The following is a 20,213-nucleotide window of genomic DNA, read 5'->3' on the forward strand; positions in this document are numbered from 1 at the left end:
GACTGCCAAGTGAGGACCAAGAGAAAGCAGCATGGCCAAGGGTACAGGGAATCAGGAGGGAGTTCTGAGTGGAAAGCACAGGTTTGGGGGTCATCAATACTTAAAATTTAAGTGTAGCTACCTATGTAGGTCTTTTTAAAAACTTTAAAAAGATTTTTCATTTTCACTCTTCAAGTGGCCACAATAGGTAGGTCTAGGCCAGGCTTCCCCTCCAGAAATCTCGTATTTCACCCAGGTTTCCCACAGGCATGCTAAGTGCCCAAGTATGTGGACAATCTTTTTTTCTGCTTTCCCAGTTGCATTAGCATGGAGCTAGCTAGACTGGAAGTGGAACATCTGAGACTCAAATCAGTACTCCAACACACGACACTTGTGTTGTAAACAATGGCTTAACTTGCTGTGCCACAACACCAGCCCTTATCACAGTTTTTTGAGAAAAAGCAACCATTGCATTTTTGGATGGTATTAGCTTCACAAGTATTTTTATATTAAATACATATAAAAAGTAAATTCTGAAACAAACAAAACCAGTCCTCCAACACAAACCATCCTATGGTTTTCCTACCTGCAAAACAGCATGATAGGCTCGATTCATATATGCAAGCCAGGCCTGTGGAAGGAAAACTGCCCGATGCCACTCTGAAAGCTGGATGTGAACCTGTGGGAAAAATGGCCCAAAACACGTTAGACTTTACAGTATTAAAATAGAATAAAATTAGAGCTATGTAATCCATTCCTTCTCCATTTAAAGTAGTTTAGACTGTAAAACAAATCAAGTCAGTCTAGGATCAGTATCACAAATAATAGCTTGCAGATATTTCCAAAGAAGAAGAGTACAGAGTCTTAAAAAACTAAAATAAAGAAAACTTAGAATTTTCTAAGTTAAAACAAGTAAAATCCTACATTAGTGAGTTAAGGTGCATGTGCAACACAAATAAGCCTATGAAAATTCAGGAAAGATTCTCTAATGCCTGTAGCCAATGTCAAATTACTAGTATTGTCTAGCAAATCTTCCCAGTAATTTTAACTAAAAGTAAATATTACTCATATCCTGCATTTTCAATGTGACCATTTCTGAAGCCATAAACATAGATTGCCAACAGAAATATCATGTTGTGTAGACGAGCTTGCAAATGAGCATGGCACACAATAATCGTGCACACTACTAAATACCCTTTACTCAGTATGGGTAAATAAAAGGAGAAATGATAGATGTCAACATGGAAACCCTACTTCTAAACGGAGGCCCAGACAAAGCATTTGCTTTTCACAGTCATGTCTGTTTCTACCTATTACTAGAAGGCTACTTTGCAGCAAATCTTCCCAAGATCTGCATCTGCTGAAAAGAGATCTCTCAAGGAAAACAACGGTAATGTATCGCATTTCATGTTTTCCATAACTCCTCTCATTGAAACTCCAACAGCTTGATGTCCTACGTACCACAGAAGTAAAAATATATGCATGCATGCAACAGAATCAGGGTAATTAGCATTCTATGGTCTCTTGTGATAAGGACAATAGCAGCTTCCCAGAATTTCGTGGGTTTCCATGGCCTCTGGCATCTTCTTTAATCTCAATCTGAGTAGGGGCCTAGTGTGCAGGGTACCAGGGAGAATGTAAGGACTATCAGTCAACCTGTGTCTGCAGAGACCTTTCAAGCTGGGAAAGAACAGACACAAATAGATCATATGGGAAAAACAGAGGAACCTATCTTTACACCTTTTTTTAACAACTTTGTTTAACAGATAGAAACAACATTTAAACACCACAACCAAACTTGGATTTCTTAAGTTCAATCTATTGCCTCAAAAAAATTGGCAACAACAGCTATGAATGATTTGCAGGAAGACAATGGCCTTTTTGCTTCTTAACCTTGAGGCTTTTTCCTTTTAATTTTGAAGGAAAAATCATGATAAATTTTTTTCTAAAAATGAGAAACAGAAATACATAACTTTAACAAAGACATTCATGACAAGAAATCTATTAAGAAGGAGGTTACAAATGAAAGTGCAAGTGAATTCTGAAGCCGCTACTTCAGTCATGGCAGAGTGTGAGTGTTGGGAAGCAGTGCAACATTGCCGCCATGAAGCCAGTCTTAATTCCCCAAGTGTTATGGCATTATAGCCTCGTTTTAATGTTCTGGTGGAGTTAGCTGGTTAGATGGGAATAAATGTCTTCAAGCACTGTCTTTTGGTCTTTTCCTTAATGAACAGAGACGTGGTGGCGGTCCAGGCCAGCATGCGCTTACTACCAAAAGACCAGGCCCAGGGGCCCTCAGCTGATTTAGCCCAGGATGTGACGGCTGTGAATTGTCCCGGGGTGGGGGGGAGGTATTTGTACAGGCATTGGCAGGGTGGGGGGATCCACTGAGTACATTACAGGTAAGGAATGACTTCTAGGGGACTTCCATGGATCAGCCAGCACAATTGCAGGTAAATGAGGGGGGCAATGATGGGGCAGTTTGTAGCGGGAGGACGACAGGAGGGAGGCAAGTAGAGACCATGTCGGGGTCAGACTAGGACACCTGTCCAGGTGGGAGACCTGGGCTGGGCAAGCTGGCATGAATCACAGTCCACTGGAACACATCAAAGCCCGCCTGGAAGGACTAAGCAACAGTACCTCCCAGTGACTGTCAGGGAAGAAGGCAGGCCAAGGTAGGCTAAGCCATGACACTAACTGGCATGTGAGAGAATTAGTCCAGGGGCAGATTCTGAGGGGAATTTTGTAGGCTCATTCTTGTGGGATTGCAGTACCCAACGGTTTGTGCAAGAGCTGGGGTGGTGACGGCTGCACTAGGCATGACTGCAAAGTCATCAACACTCTTGGGAACTGGGGTTCAAGGGTAGGCCAGGTTGACCCAAGCTGCAACACCTGTAGGTTCACCCAAGAAGTGGGTGTGGGGATAGGCCAGGCCACAGCATCCACTAGCACTCGCAAAGGCCAAGACTGGAGAATGGACTATGCTGGACAGAGCCCTAGCCCCTGCTGAAACACAAAAGATCTGGTTCTGAGAGTGGACCTGGTACGGGAAATTGGAAAACACTCCTACAAGGCTATAGCTCCTGCTGGTGATCATGAGAGTTAGGGCTGGGTTTGGGCCAGATCAGACATGGCTATTCCACTTGTCAGCAGGTGTGATGGCTGGCTATGGGGGTGGACTTGGCGAGGCCAGACAAAGCTGTAGCACACACTGTCATGCATGGGAGCCAAGAGGGGATGTGGGCCAGGCCCGGCTATCCTTGTGTGCCTACCTATTTGCATGAGAGCTGGAGATGGGGGCAAACTGGGTAGGGCTAGGTTTCAGCACCCACTGGCAAGACTGGGGACTGGGGGCAGGCTGGGCCAAGTCAGGCTGCAGTATCTGATGGCAAAAGCCAAGATATGGGTTGGCCATACCAGTCTTGGTCAGGGCAACTACTGGCATGTACAAGATCTGTGGCTAGGAGCTAAGGAATGCCCCTGATGGGCTGTGGCTCCAACTGGTGAGCGTCAGAGCTGGAATGAGGGTGGCAAACTGGGTTAGACATGGCTGTAGTATCCCTCAACATGTGTGTAGACTGGGTCTTGGGGTGTGTCAGATGGGACTGAACTCATGCACTTGCTAGCGCTCACAAGAGATACAGCGGGTGTGTAACACTATGGGCTAGGTGTTTGCACCTGCTGAACCATGCAAGAGCTGGGTCTATGAATAGGCCAGATGAGTCTGGGCTGTGGCATCCACCAGTAAGAGCTGAAATGGGTGTGAGTCAGTTGGGCAAGGTTTCTGTACCTGCCTGTGAATGCCAGGATAGGAGGTTGGGCCAAGCATTCACTGGAGTGTGTGACTGAAAGGTGACCTGATAGAGGAGCTTAGGGAATTCCTCTGTCAGGACACATCCTGCTGGTGAGCACAAGAGCTGAGTTTGGAAACAGCCCAAACCAGGCCAGGTTACAGTACTGCGTGCATATGTGTGAGTCAGGTTTAGGAGCAACCCAGGCAGGGACAGTTTATAGTACCCACTGACAGATGTCAGAACTAAGACAAAAGGTGCAGGATAGGTCAGATTGGGTTGCAACATCAACCAGTTCACATTATGGCTAAAACTAGCCACTGGCTGGGCTGGGCTAGGCTGCAGCATCTGTCATCATGACTTGGAACAGGGGGTAGACTGTACAGAGCCAGGCAGTAGCACACACTGCTAATGTGAAGAGGGCCATGCCAGACCAGGCTGTAGCACCCACTACCACATGTAAGACCTGAAGACTGGGAGGAATAAGCCTGGTAAGGAGGCTGCAGGGGCTCCCCTGCTGGGCCACTGTTCCCACTGGTGAGCAAGAGAGCTGGGACTTGGGAAAGACCACACTGGGCAAGGCTATAACACCCATCAATCTGCATGTGAGCTGGTTGGGGGACAGTCAGGCTGGGTTAACTGACTGTATCCACTGATGCAGGCATGAACAAGAATAAGGGTAGGCTGGTTGGGCTTTGCCACAGCAATAGCTGGTAAGTTCTGGTAATGGGGGCAAGTCCTGTCAGGCTAGACGACAGTGCCCCTGGAAAGTATAAGATCCAGAGCTGGCAGTTGGCCTTGTGAGAAAACTGTGGGCACCCCTCTGGGGGCTGCAGTTCCCATCAGTGAGCAGGAGAACCAGGACTTGGGGCAGGTAAGACTGGACAGGCTGAAGCCCCCCTGACATAAGTGTTGGCTGAAGAGTGGGGTTAGCAGGCTGAGCTGGGCTATAGGACCCACTGGTGTGTAGGGGAGCCAAATGGGATGCAGGATGGACTGGATATACTGGCATGCACGGGAACAGGGCTGAGCATAGGTCTGCTATGGGTTATTGGGGGTCACTCTGACTAGACTGCAGGTCCTTTTGATATGAATGACGGCTGGATGAGTGGTAGGCAGGATAAGGCTGGGTCACAGCATCAATTGGTTTGTATGTAAGATGGGACTGGGACAGAACTGACTGGACGACTGTAACCACCAGGGTGTGTAGGCTGTTTCAGGTGATGGACTGAACCGGACCCAGCACTGGTTGGTACACACAGGAATCAGATCTGGGATCACCTTATGTGGATGTTTTTTCTAGCCCCCACCCCACCATCACTGGACTACCGCATGTAAACCTCTGATCATGGGGAAAATTACAGGATTGGTGGTCTGACATTGGAATGTCTGTATCCAAACTAGGCCTCCTTATTTGCTGAAGCCTGGGCAGAGGACGGTATGCCCAAATGCACATGGAGGATATAGCAGTTTAGTGGGGCCTGCAGAGGACATCTAGTACCAGAACGTAGGCTAGAGAGCAGAACATACTGAACAACTCTCCTGGCCAAGCTTTGACAGCAAGTATATAGGCAAGCGGAGACTATCAGGTGGACTATGTCAGCCAATGAAACTTGGAAGGATTTCCTCAACCTTGCAGTAATGCATCTCAAAACTATCAAAATCACTTCAACAGTATCCTTGGAACATGCTCCACAATGGAGATCCTAGGATGACACTGAGTGGCTATTCCCCCATCCCCAGGTTAACTAATGCAATTAGGCCGTTCAGAGCAGCCCTCTCACCTTCTCTCCTTTCCTCCCCCAGATACAGGAGGAAAAATAAATGCAAGCAGTTGTTTTATTTACTTTCCCCCATATCTTGACCCTTCCCAACTTAATCAGTGGTCCACAAGGGCACACAGCTTTCTCAATTATGTAAACATCATGGAAAATAAAATAAGTTTATTTTAAAAATGAAGAGACTCATAGAATTGTGCCCATAATTCCAGATATATCACAGACAAAAAGAGTTTCCTTGACTATTAACAAAAAACTAACTTTAATTAATATTTCACTACTGTAAACATTAATTTTAATCTATATTTTGGGTTGATGTTAGGTTGAAAAATAAATTCAATTAGCATTTAGATAGCATAAAACTTTGTCTAAACTGCTATAATTTTCAGCAATGTTTGCATGAAAGTCAGTGAAAAAATTTCTTTTTTTTGGTTGGACATATCTTTTTAACTTTTTTACATTTTATTATTATTATTACCATTTTATGATACAGTTCCATAGGCTCCTGGCATTTCCCTTATCCCCTCCCCAAATCCCTCCCCCCATCTAGTTCCTCTATATCATTACTAAAATACAGTTCTTCATACACAGCCATATGTCCATCATTGCAGGCATGGACAATGGCAGAGAGTCCAACATCCTATTGTCAAGATATAGTGAACAATTTCATGTAAGTTCATCTTTGTCTGGAAGTGGAAATGCATACTACACTGCATCCTCACATCTGGATGTTAGTTTCCATTTCACAGCTACTGTACATCTCCTTAAATGAAAAGTCATAATACAAAATCAACAATAGAAAGAAAAATAGAAATTTACAATGCCATGAAGTTAAATGACATGTTACTAGATATGACAGTCTTCATTACACAGCTACTATACATCCCCTTAAATGAAATAATTTCAAATCAAATTTGTAACACAGCTGTTTAGTAGAGTTCACCAGCAACATGTCATTAAGTTTTAATTAATATGTGAAACTTACTTTTTCCTACATACTCTTGCAAAGATAGCTGTCTGGTAGACTGATATAAATGAGCAGGCCCAGTGATGATGGGAAGAAAAGTGTACATATGTAAGTGCACACATGGAAGAGGCAGTGAATATAAAGAAATATTGCATATGTACCTATAGAAGAGACCACATTAGGGATATACGCCAGAGGGTAAAATGCTAACTAAGCCAAATGGAAGGCAGAATGTTACTCAGTTAAATGGGTAGTGTGTGTGGGGGGGGAGAATCTGACCAAGAAGGTCAAGACTGAGTAGAAACCTGAAAGAGGTGGGGATGTACACACGTGTGCATGTGCTCTCTCTCTCTCTCTCACACACACACACACACACACACACACACACACACACAGTAAGGTAAAAGGCATGGTACATCTACTACAGAGCCATTAAAAGGAATGAAATTATACCATTTGTAACAGAATGGCTCCAGCTGGAGACCATTATTCTCAGTGAAATAAACCAGTCCCAAAAGGATAAATACCATATGTTCTCTTTGGTATATGACAGTCTTCTTGAAAAGTACAAAGCAAATACATATATAGGTGAACAAGTATATACATATATTCTCAGATGAACTGTATAGTGGAGACTAGCATATTAGGAAGTGAAGATAAACTGCAGTAGGCATCTCTACTCCCAAATGAAAGAAGGGCTCTCAATGAAGAAGTTAAATACACCCTGATAACATGATATTGGATTGTCTAGCTTTGCCTATATTTACAATGCCATGACATACTTCAATAGCATAATCTCAAACTTTGAACTGTTATTAAAGGGCTATACTACTATAACTCGGGAGGAAATGGTGAAAGACAATATGGAGGAGAAAAAAGGAACAGATGAAGGAAGCAAAGAACAAGGAAGGAAATCAATACTCTACAAAACTATATCATGAAAAATAATAATAGCAGCAAAAGAAGAAAAAAGTCTAAGACATGCACCGGACTGATCTGCGTAAAGAACAAAAGAAGGCCAGTGTAACTAGAGTAGAGAGAGTAAGAAAGAGAGGGAGCAGAAAGAGAAAGGGTTGGTGAATTAACAGGGGAACTAGAGAGTTTAGGGTCTTCAAAGTCACTTTTCAAGCCCTGTTTATATTCTTACAAAAAGAGGAGCTTTATAAGGTTTGGAGAAAAAGAATGACATTCAGAGTGTAAAAGGACCACACTGAAGGCTATGTTGAAAACAGACTACAGGAAACAAGGGACAAAGCAGGGAAACCTACTGAACATTCAGTCAAGAGATAATGATGGCTTTGACACAATACTCTTAACACTGTGGAATGGTCACTTCAAACATCTAGCTATGCAAATATTAACTCATATCAACCATAATGCTGAGTAAAGATGAGAAGCAAAACTATATAGGTGAAATGAGGATGGAGACTGTGAGTCTAGCCCTCTTGATTATTTGAGCCCACACTGAGGGGTTGGCTTGGACTCTTGAAACCAAAACGAAAAATGTAGGGAAATGTTGAGAGAGAAAAAGAAAAAAAAAAAAAAGGTAACATGTTTCCTCGCCAACGCATTTTTTTTTTAAGGATTACATGACCATCTAATTAATTAATTTGCTTTTCAGAACACATTGTCCAGAAATTTGGTATGTTTTGTTCTCATGAGAGATTTTAAGAAATACGGTTATTTCATCCATGAGAATATACCCACTTTAACAACCCCTTTATTAAGTACTATAGATCATGTGACAAACATGTGATAAGGGTCTTGTCAAATCAGAACACAACAAGCAATGCAGCATGTGGACCATTGACAGGGTAACTAAGAATTTGGTACCGATTTCAAAACACCAACCTCATAAGCTAAGGCATTTTCATGCTCACCAGGAACACATATTATTACGAGAAGACTGGAAGTACTTAACTTCATTTGCTACTTCCACATACAAATACTGAATCACAATATTTGGCTTTCTGACACACACATGCTTCCCACATTTGGAGAAGAAAAATGGTTTCCATTTAACATCAGAGACTCCAAAAGGCACTCAAAGTTCCATTGCTTACATAACTAAGCAGTATCAGGTTTCAATTTTCAGTCAATAATAATCTTGTTGTAACACAATATTTCCTCTCTGTCCACTGATAAACACTGAGGGGGCGGGCTGCGGAAGACACGTTTTTAAAGTAAAATGGTGCTGATCACTTTTGTAGCTATTGTTCAGACAGCTAATATTCCTTCCCTCTTTTCCTCATCTGCTTTCCCTTCCTCCTTCTGCATTTTTTTTCACCACACACACACACACACACACACATCCCATTTCCTATCCAGACAACATTAACTTGAAAGCTGACAATTCAATCACATCCCAAGCAATCATTTACTCTGTTATTTAATAGAAGGGAAACCCAGTTACCATAACAACTCATATGCACATGACAATTACAGAGTATATAAAATAAGGCAAACCATACTTTTCACAGTATTTTATAGAGGAAATGTATAGTAAGCGCAGTACCACTTTTCCACATTTTTATTCACAATGTTCATCTAACTGTGTTATACTTCAAAAAATGTTAACACTATACTCTGTATTTCACAAGAAATGTGTTTTTTAAATAAAGGAAGATCCGAAAGAAGGCAAATAAATTTCTTACAACTGAAGTGACTGTTTGTATCATATGCAATTTGGGGCCTCTAGGGAAAATATTTAAGGAGATACAAACAAGACAAAATTAACATGACAAAAATAAAGAACTGGAAGAGAATCAAGATGGTAGAAAAGGGTAAGGACATGTTTAAACAGAGAGAGAAATGTTAGCCAGTATGAACCAGAGAGAGCCCATTCCAGGAAATAGGAGAGGACAGAACAACAGCAGAGGGGTACCTGGAGACTGACAAACACAGGAAAGCAGTGGACAAAATGATGTGGTCTTGTAGTGACTGATTCCCCAGCAGCATCCAGTGAATAGAAATCTGAACTCCACCAGGAGCCAGAACTTCACAAGCATTCCGGGATCTCTACCGGGAGCTCAAGCGGGGAACCAGAGACAGGGCAGCAGATCCCAGATGAGCAGTGTGGGAACAGGGTGGATTTCAAAACCCAGTCAGTCCCCTAGAGCTGTATCGGGCGCCATTTTGTTTTAAAAGGACAAGGGTGGCTAGGGCACAGAACTGCGCATGCACTGGGCTAGGAGTAAACTCATTTCTGGCTCAGCAAATAGCAACAACATGGCATCTTATAGGTTCCAACCGTAATAGGTCCGGGTAGCCCTCAATTCTGATGGTCAGCAGATCAAGAACACTAATAGTGGCACATCAAGCGCCGTTTCATATTATGTGGCAAAGAATTTAAGACTGCAGGGACAACAGTGAACTACACATGTTCTGAGCTCAATGAGAACTCGCTGAGCACAGCACATTGCACTGGTCCCGCAGGAAAATAATACCAACTAGGCATCATACGGGTCAAAATCGGTCCGTGTGGCACCCAGACCTAACATCCAACAAGTTCCAGCAAGATCAGCACCAACAACAACCTAGCTATACAGGACACCTGGTGTCTCCCTAATCCTGGGTCCTGCTCCAACGGGAAGTGTCAGAAAGGTTGTGCAGACAACTGTTAGCCTTCAGGACAGTATCACAGCAGGTAGAGACTGGTGAGTCAAGAGCTGGGGATACAAAGACCATGGTGGAAATCTAACATAAGAACCCAGACCTGGAACTCACTGCAGGGAGTGGCACAACCGGCTGCAAACAAAGAGCCACATGCCAACTGCAATAAGTAAAATCGAACTGTAGACCTGTGAGTGACAGAACTTAGAAACCTGCCCCAAGGAGAAGAATCTGATAATTAGAAGTACAATGACCAAGAGCAAAACAAGAGACAGTGGCACAATGAATATTACTGAAGACTCCCCTGCAAAGGAGCAAACCTGTTTGCCAACCTCAGAGCTAACTGAGGAAGAAAATGGGAGATGCAGAATTCAAAACACTTGTTATAAAACTTCTTATCAACAATAAGAAGCACGTAAAGCAGGCATCCAAGGAGTTCAAGAAATATGTCACACTGGAAATGAATCAAAGGAAAGCTGATATATCAGAAATGAAGAATACAGTGGAACAAATTAAAAGTACAGTGGAGAGTCTTCAAACTAGAATGAAGGAGGAAGAAGAAAGAATCTCAAAATTATAAGATATTTTCTGTCAACAGGGGAAAACAAACAAAAAGCTGGAAGCAGAGCTGCATCAGGCCAAAAAAAAAGTATGCAAGAATTGAAAGACAGTATTAAGAGACCAAACATAAGAGTTATGGGAGTCTCAGAAGCTGCAGAAAAAGAAGGTGGTTTACAATTGTATTCAATGAAATAATAGCAAAAATTTCCCTAATCTAGAGAAAGAATTGGGAGACAACATCCAGGAGGGGCACAGAACTCCCAACAGGCTTGATCAAAAGCGATCTTCACCAAGACACATGATCATCAAGCTCTCTTCAATCGAACATAAGGAAAAGATCCTGAAATGTGCTCATGAAAAAAATCAACTGACATATAAAGGAATGCCAATTAAACTCACAGGAGACCTCTCACAGGAAACTCTACAAGCAAGAAGAGAATGGAGTGACATATTCCAGATTCTAAAAGAAAAAAATTGTCAGCCCAGGATAACATACCCAACACAACTTTCCTTTGTCTTTGAAAATGAAATAAAATTCTTCCACAGTCAAGAAAGGTGAAACCTGCCCTACAAATGATACTTCAAGATGTTCTCTTGACAGAGAAGAATAGCACCCACCAAACCCAAGGCAAATGGGAAGAACATCCCAGTAAAATGACAACAGAAGACTAAATGAATGAACAACCCATTGCTAAAATGACAGAACCAAATTACCGTCTATTTGTATTAATCCAGAATGTAAACAGCTTAAACTCATCAATCAAACATCACAGTTTAGTAGACTGGATTAAAAAACAAAACCCATCTATTTGTTGCCTACAAGAGACACATTTCACCAACAAAGATCAGCGGAAACTATATCTCATGGATTTTGATTTTTTTTTTGTTAGTTTCACCTCTGAAAAACACTTTCTTCTCACTAAAGTCTTCAATGACTCATAGAGCAGATAGTAACATTTTCTGCAAGAAGGTTCTTGATTTTTTTTATTTCTTCAGTGACACATTAGTAATTCAGTAACATGTTATAGAACTTCATGGTGTTGTTAATTTCTTTTTTTTTTCCTCCTGTTGCTGATTCTGTTTTGTGGCTTTTCATTTAAGGGTATGTATAGTAACTATATAATGGAGACTATCATATCTAGCAGCATATAATTGAACTTCATGGCAATGTGAATTTCTATTTTTTCTCCTGTTGTTGGCATTGTGATGTTTCACTTAAGGGAATGTATAGCAACTGTGTAATGGAGATTATCACAACCAGATGTGAGGATACAATGCAATGTGCATCTCAACTTCCAGACAAAGTTGGACTGCTAATGAAACTGTTTACTATATCTTGACAATAGGATGTTGGACTCTCTGCCATTGTCAATGCTCACAATGATGGACATATGACTGTGTGTTAAGAACTATAATATGGTAATGAGATAGAGGAATTCAGTGAGGGGGGAGGGAACTGGGGAGGGAGTAAGGGAAATCCCAGAGCCTATGGAACTGTATCATAAAATAACAATAAAAAGAAGAAAAAAATTTTCTCTGGAAGGGAACAGTGTTTAGCATGATAGTTAAGATGTTTGTGAAACACTTGATTTTCATAATATGAATAAAATCCATATAATAAAAAAGGCCGCATGGATTTCAAAGACATTTTGCACTACAAAAAAAACTGAACGATGACCACTTAAAAATAGAACACAAAGTATGTGGAACAAAATACTTGATAGTAGAGCAGCCAATAAGTCTGAATAATAAGTCTTAGAAACTATTTTAGAGTCCATTACCCAATGACTAGGCAGAAATAAGGTGAAATAATAGTGGCAGAATCAGGAACATGTTGTTGTGTCTCAAGTTAGAGAAATTAAAGAAGCAAGTCTGCCCTTATCCAGAGATAAATCAGTACCGCCCAATTGTGTTGTATCAGAGATAAAATAAGTTGACTAGCAAATTTCAGAGAAGGAACTTTCATTTACCTTCAGCTTCCTCCTCAGAAAGAGTCAAGCAAAGTTCAGTATTAGAAGAACATATAAACCCATGGAGAAGAGGACAGCCACTTGACTTTGGGGAAGTTCTCCTAGAAGTGAAATAACCACTAATCTCCACCCCCTTCTTAGGGAGTACAGAAAGAGGGCATTTCAGTACTGGAGAAGCGTAAATAACACAACAATTATAAAGGTGTTCTGATATGTCAGTCCAAGCCCAAATCAAACTTGAACCCATGTTGCTTTCAAAAGTAACACAAAAGAATTTGCACTTGAAATTTCAAAGGAGGGAAGACACTAGTGCAGCAAATTAAGCCATGGCTTGCTACACCAGCAATCCATATCAGGTGCTGGTTTCAGTCCTGGCTGCTACACCTCTGGGGCAGATTACTGCTGATGCACCTGGGAAAATAGCAGAAGATGGTCCAAGCATTTGGACCCCTTTTGCCCCTACAAAATTTTTTTTATTACTTAATAGCCAGTGTTTATTAATAATTGTAGTTAAATATAATTATTATTTAAATCATTTCCTTGATTTAGAATTGGATGATATTTTTGCTCAATTTTCTAAATACCTTGTTCATAAGATTATTTTTTGTATGGCCCTTCTCTCATTAAAGTTGTTTTTTTTTTATTAATTACGTTGCATTATGTGACACAGTTTCATAGGTTCTGGAATTCCCCCATCCCCTCCCGATGCCCTTCCCCCATAGTGGATTCCTCCACCTAGCTGCAGTATTACTAAGTCAAGATTATTAAGTCAAGATTCTTTCGTTGCAAACATATACCAAGCATAGAGTCCAGCATCCTATTGTCCAGATAAATTCAACAGTTCCTTGGGGAGACTATCTCTGGTCTGAAGGTAGAGCTAGAAGCCCCAGCACGACATCAACAACAATTTACAGGGGCCTGGTGGTGTGGCATAGCAGCTAAAGTCCTCGCCTTGAATGCCCCGGGATTCCAGCAGCTCCACTTCCCATCCAGTTCCCTGCTTGTGGCCTTGGGACCCTGTACCTGTGTGGGTGACCCAGAAGAGGTTCCTGGTTCCCAGCTTCGGATTGGCACAGTACCGGCCGTTGCAGCTCACTTGGGGAGTGAATCATCGGATGGAAGATCTTCCTTTCTATCTCTCCTCCTCTCTGTATATCTGACTTTGTAATAAAAATAAATAAATAAATCTTAAAAAAAACCAATTTACAACATTATGGAATTAATTGACATGGTATTGAGTAATCAATACGTTATAACAGTGCAAGTTCTTAACCACATCCTGTGACTACTTCATTGACACTTCAATTTTTGTTTATACACAGAACTGGCTGCTATATACCTTAAAGTGGCTATATGGTACTATTCAGCTGTCTCACGTCTGTTTTCATTTTTGTATTTAGCAGTTTATTGTGTTGACGCATTGTTTTGCTGCACTTGGTAGATTTTAGGATAGTCTAAACTGGCTTATAAATCTAAAAGCCCTTTGTCAACAGTTGAGGTGCTAGAACAGTTTTCGGAGGGGTGTGCAGAGAAATCTTCCATACACTAGTAAGGAGTAACTAATCTTTGTGTCCTATCTAGTGAGGTATATGTGGATCCACGTTGATCATTTCCTATTTGGTTCTAAGCTTTCCTTGTATTTCTCTGACTATTCTATTTTTTTGGGGGGGGGGCGCCTCCGGAGTGACCCTGATGATCATTGCAAGAGAGGGTGGGGATCCAAAGCTGGAGCTAAGCAAGGACCAGAAGAAGCTCCTCTCCCTAGTCCCAAAGGAAGTTTGCTGTTCTTCTGTTTCTGTAGATCCCTCAGGGCTCCTGGCTGTTGTTCCAATGACTTTGGGTCCTGCGAGGAAGGATTTTGGCCTCTTCCATCCCATGTGGTAGATCCAAATGGGGCTGGGTGACCTTGGAGTTCTAGGCCTCCGAAGGCACTCCAATTCAATCCAGAAAATAGTACACACGTACTGAATATTATTTTAACCTCAAACAGCCTGTATCTAATGCATTAAGATATTGTGATGTAATCAATGAATACACAATTAATGTGAATCAGATTGCTTATGTTCTACATCAAAGAATTGTAAAACCTAATATACTTTTAAGACCGTAAGCTACTCGGAAATGGGGTGGAAGAACAGGGAGATCTTCCACCTCCTTAGAATGTGTGAGGAAGACGTAAAGTACAACCTATCAGAAACATAACAGGTAATTCACAGACAACAGACTTGAATCAGCATTAAACAATAGTTAAATTACAAAGACATATAGGGGGAAATGAGCGATCCGGACAACCTCTTAACAGGAGGTCATATGCACAGAGCAGGGGGGGACCCCAGATTGGAGCAGGTGGACAGGAGGAGGCTTGTATTCCAGCCCTTAAGACTCGGATCCTCATCAAGGACTATTAGTATGGGCACCAAGGACCACATCCCAACAGACAAGGAGAACACGGGGAATTGGAGTGCCCATACAAAATTTTAAGCTCCTGGCTTTGACGTGGCAGACCCTTAGCTATTGCAGCCAGGTGTGGAATATGTCTCTCTCTCTCTCAAATATAAAGTTTTCTTTAAATAAAAGAGAAAGTACAACAGTTTGAAAAACAAGAGGATGCAACACTGTCCAATTTTATACAGATTGCACGATATAACTAGTTCTCTGTGCTGTTGAAAATTATTTGATTTAGCATGCACACAGTTCTTGGGAAGTATCAGAAATTATACATGGGAAATATACATTAAAATATGAAGAGCAGTCAGCAGGTAGGGAGAAGTCACCATTCTGTCCTAACAGTTGAAAAGCTGAAGAAATTAAAAAATCAGGAACTCTCTTGAGATCTATAAGGATAGTGAGGGCAACAACTGCTACCCATCCCCTAGACTGGAACATTAGATAGGTACAAATACAGATTCACACTTTAGAAGAACTACATGGGCAGAAATCTCCCTCGTATCCAGTGCTCAGGTAGTAAAGTCTGAACCACAAATGATGGGAGACTGAAGGCCAAGTGTGGACAAATCTGAGAAACAGAAATTTTGGGTGGAGTCATTCATCAGAGGAGTTCTCACACTCACACTTCCAAGGGCTCTACTAGGTTCTCACAGTGAAAAAAACCAAGGTAAAGAAAATCACCTTGTACTTCTGGCAGGAGAAAGAGCAAAGAAATCATTTTGACACAATCAAAAGAATTCTGCTTTGCCATCAGAAGAAACTATTTGACAGAGCTTAATTTGAGTTTCAGCGAGGCCTAATGAATCAGGGGTAGGGGTGGGGAAAGATAGCCAAATCCAATATCCTATAGCCTTGTAGAAGAAAAGAAATACACAATTTATAACCACTCTAGTTATCCTGTTTTACCAAAGGGTGTAGAAAAATTTAAAAAATGAGGAGGAGGCCACATGCTCATGAAAAGTTTGAAAGCTAATAGTACAACTTCAGAATGCTTCTACACTTAACTCGGTTCGCACACTTCACGCAATACCATTGTATTACTGAGGACCTATTGACTTCAGTTCCTTTGTCTCAGTACATCATTGCCTGGCAATTAGAAAAAAACTGCAATGCATATAGAAAGGAACAACATTGAAGAATTAGAAAAAGCATCAGAATCAGACACAGAAATGACACAGATGTTTGACTCACCAAACAGAATTTAAAACAGTCATTATTAATACATTAAAGATCTTTTTATAATATTTATTTTCACTGAAAGTCAAGAGTTATGGAGGGAGTCAGAAGAAAGAAAGAGAGAACTTCCATCCACTGGTTCACTCCTCAAATGGCCAAAATGGCCAGAACTAGGTCAGTGCAAAACTAGGATCCAGGAGCTTCTGCTAGTTTCCCATGTGAATACAGGGGCACAGGCAATGAGCCATTCTCCGCTGCTTATCTAGACCACAAGCAGGGAGTTGGACCAGAAGTGGAGCAGCGAGTACTCCAGTCAGCACTCATGTCGGATGCCTGAGCCATAGGTGAAACATCAGCCTGCTATATATGCCATTTTGCTGATCCCTACATTGAAGGTTTTAACGGATAAAGTAAATAAATGCAAGAATAAATAGGCAAGATAACATGACAGGTGATAATTCAAAGAGCCAACAAGAAATGTTAGAAAGCAAAAACAAACAAACAAAAAAACCAAAAAAACTAACAGAAATGAAGAATGGACTGGACACAACTAAGGAAAGAGTTTCTGAGCTAAGAGTACGTTAATAGAAACTTTCAAAACCAAAAATGCAAAGAGGAAAACATCTGAAGAATAACAAATACAACAACAAAAAAGAGCAAGATGCCCAAAGTCTATGGAACAACTATGAAGGGCTTAACATACATGTAATATGAATATCAAAAGACATACTTAAAGCAGCAATGACCGAGACTGTTCCCAAGTCACACATATAGGAAGCTCAGATATCCCCCAAATTCATAGGCAGCATATTTAAACTATAAAAAAGCAAAGCAAAAAAAAATCAGAAAAAGGCATATCTACAGAGGAGCAAAGATTAAGAATTATATCCAATTTCTCCATAGAAACCAAACATGAAGACAGTAAGTACAGTGAAATATTTCAAGCACTAAGAGATAAGTCTATTAATCTAGCATTCTGTACCCAATGAAATGGGAAATACCAAGAGCCTATGGAATTGTATCATAAAATGAGAATAATAATCATAAAATGTTAAAAAAAAGTATATGAACAAAAAGTCTATACACACACACACACACACACGAAATTGAGGAAATCTGTTGTCAGTAGGCCTAACTTGTAGGAAATCCTTAAACAATTAAAGAAAAATTTTATAATGTAACCAATTAATGGTTAAAAATACTGTTTCCAAACAGTGGAATGAAGCAATAAAGTACCAATACTTACTACAATTAGATTAAAACACTAGAAGCATATTAAGTGAATGATGCCAGACCCCAAAAAAGGAGATACTACATGATTTCATTTATATGGAATTCCAGAACAGGCAATCTATAAAAGGAAGGTGGATTAGTGGTTGCTGGAGACTGAGACAAGGGAAACAAGAGTAACTGTTGATGAATACCAGACTCTTCTAAATGTTCAAAAATTGATTGGGGTGATGGCTACAAAGCAGTCCTAACAGACAAGTGGTGGGAATCGAAACAGAGCCTACAAAAACACTGCCTGGAAAATTGTCAAATGGACTGCACAAAAGAAAAACTAGAAGTAAGGAGAAAATTAAAGACATATAAGAGTAATCTTAGAAAGATGCAAAAATACTTTTCAAAATTTTATCCAGTTTATCTGTGAGAGTACAGGATAAGTTAAAGACTAAGGGTATTTCATTGCTTGTGTTCAACTTACATTCTCCTATACTTAGTAGTTCTGTGACCTGGAGTATATTAACAGAACCTAACTCATAGCATTAATGCAGAGATTAAATAAATTATATAGTACATACAGCAATTTTAGAAGTACTAACCTGATTATTAGCTGTTATTATTGCTGTGGTTATTCTAATGAATCAGATATTAAAGCATATAGGATGCCTTGTCACAAAGTTTAAAAAAAAAACTGTATGGCTCATTTCTTTCTGCCTTTGTGTTAAAAAAAAAAAAGGAAGACGAAAGTGAACTATACAAAGCAGAAGATGGAATCCAAACTAAAATCTTACCAAAAATTTGACCTTCACAGTTCTTAGTCTAATATGTCTTTTAATTGACTCCTAAAAGAAAGATGTTATTTTTCTCATCTCTTCGTTGTTTCGTAGGCCCTCTGCAGCAAAAAGGAACAAGTCCTTTCACCCAAAGATATTCTCTGGTGTCATTACTGGAATTTATCAGATGCCTTCTGAGTGCTGCCTGCGTTAACACTTTGTTTTGATCCTGTGCTGATGGTGACTCTCCAAATCACCTTTCTATTATGACATTATATTTAGTTGCCTTTTAAATACTTAGCAACTTAAAAAACATAAAACTCATGAAATCTCCCCCTTTTCCAAGTCAAATGATAAGATGCTAGGAGGAAAGAAAAGTAGGAAGCATTTATATTGTTTCCTTTTCCATGAATTTAACTCTCTTCTTCTCAAGAAACAGTAGTGTTTCCTTTTTCCTTTAACTGAATACATAATTTTCTGAACCAAATATTTACACTATTTCAACCCTAACTAAATATGTGGCACAGAATAAAAAGGAGTATTAAATATCCCTCTGTACTTTTCTATGCTATTAAACTAAAGGATTGCTGTAATTCAAAATACATTTGAGCCAAATTAGTGATGTCAGAATTTAGAAAAGATTTGATGCAAACTTTATAAATGTTCATTATCCTGACATCAAGTTCATTCAATTTCTTTTTTTTTTTTTTAAAGATCTATTCATTGAGAAGGCAAACCTGCCCACTGAGAGGGAGAGAGAAGGAGAGAAAAAGAGACAAACAGACCGATTCTCCACCCACCGAGTCACTCCCCAGATGACCACAGTAGCCAGGCCAGAACCAGGAACTGCACTCAGGTCCCCCGGGGACTGACAGAGTCCCAAGCACTTGGGCCACCTTCGGCTGTGTTCCCAGCCACATTACCAAGTTGCTGGACTGGCAATGGCTTCATTTCTACTTTCCCAGTTGCATTAACAGGTACCAGGACTCAAGTGGTGGCTTCATTTACTGAGTCACAATGGCAGGTATTCAATAAATTTCTAAACTCCATACATTTTTACTTCTAGCTGCCATATAATATAAAATGCCTGAATTATACAAAATTGCTTTGCTGTGATATTTTGCACTTATCAGGTTTGATTTACACACTCCAGAAACAGTACACTTCATGACATTTTAAAGAACAGCAAAACCATTTCCCAAGTGTTTTCAAGCTTGCTTCCTACCCCTGGTTTTGCTTTAATCTGCAATGATCAGATTTTATGCAAATCATGAAAAACGCAATACTATTTTGTTATTTTAAAAGTTCATCTAAAAGAAAAAAAGTAAAATAAACAGTAAAATCGGAGGAATTTTGAAAAATACTTGTATTTACTGTTAATTCCAAAAGCTAATAAAATAAACACTGATGCCCATGACATTGCAATGGATAAGAATTATGTAACAGGAACATTATTTATTTAAATAATAAGTTGATGCTAATTCTAAAAAATGGAAGATAAACTTACATGAAAAGCTGAATTTCTAGGCTATTCTATAATAATCATTCTTGGCAGTAGAGAAACTATGTCATTTTTTTTTTCAGAAATACATCCAAACATTTTAATATTTTAAATTCAATATTTTATTGTTTAGGGACACAGTGTTATGACACAGCAAGTGAAGCTACTGCTTATACTGCTGGCACCCCATGTGACCCACTAGTTCAAGTCTCAGCTGCTTCTTCCAATCCATCATTTTGTTAGTACTGCTGGGAAAGCAGCAGAAAATAATATAAATGCTTGGGACCCTGCCACTCATATGGAAAACAAAGGTGGAGTTTCTGGTACCTGGCTTCAGCCTGGCGCAATACTGCCAAAGTAGCCAATTATGGAGCAAACTAAACTAGTGGATGGAAGTTCTCTCTCTCACTCGCTTGCCCGCTCGCTCACTCGC

The 20,213-nt window shown here is 40.3% G+C and overlaps 1 protein-coding gene across 1 annotated transcript in view; it reads right to left on the bottom strand.

Annotated features, from left to right (window-relative positions):
• The window catches only part of FOCAD (focadhesin), a 266,859-nt gene that overhangs the window by 74,264 nt on the left and 172,382 nt on the right, over positions 1–20,213 (bottom strand). Inside the window, exon 21 of the mRNA XM_058672241.1 lies at positions 566–658. Coding sequence (XP_058528224.1) covers positions 566–658 — 93 coding nt within the window. The remainder of the gene's footprint in view (positions 1–565; positions 659–20,213) is intronic.

This window comes from Ochotona princeps, chromosome 14 (assembly GCF_030435755.1).
Source record: "Ochotona princeps isolate mOchPri1 chromosome 14, mOchPri1.hap1, whole genome shotgun sequence".
In the NCBI taxonomy this organism is placed as follows: Eukaryota; Metazoa; Chordata; class Mammalia; order Lagomorpha; family Ochotonidae; genus Ochotona; species Ochotona princeps.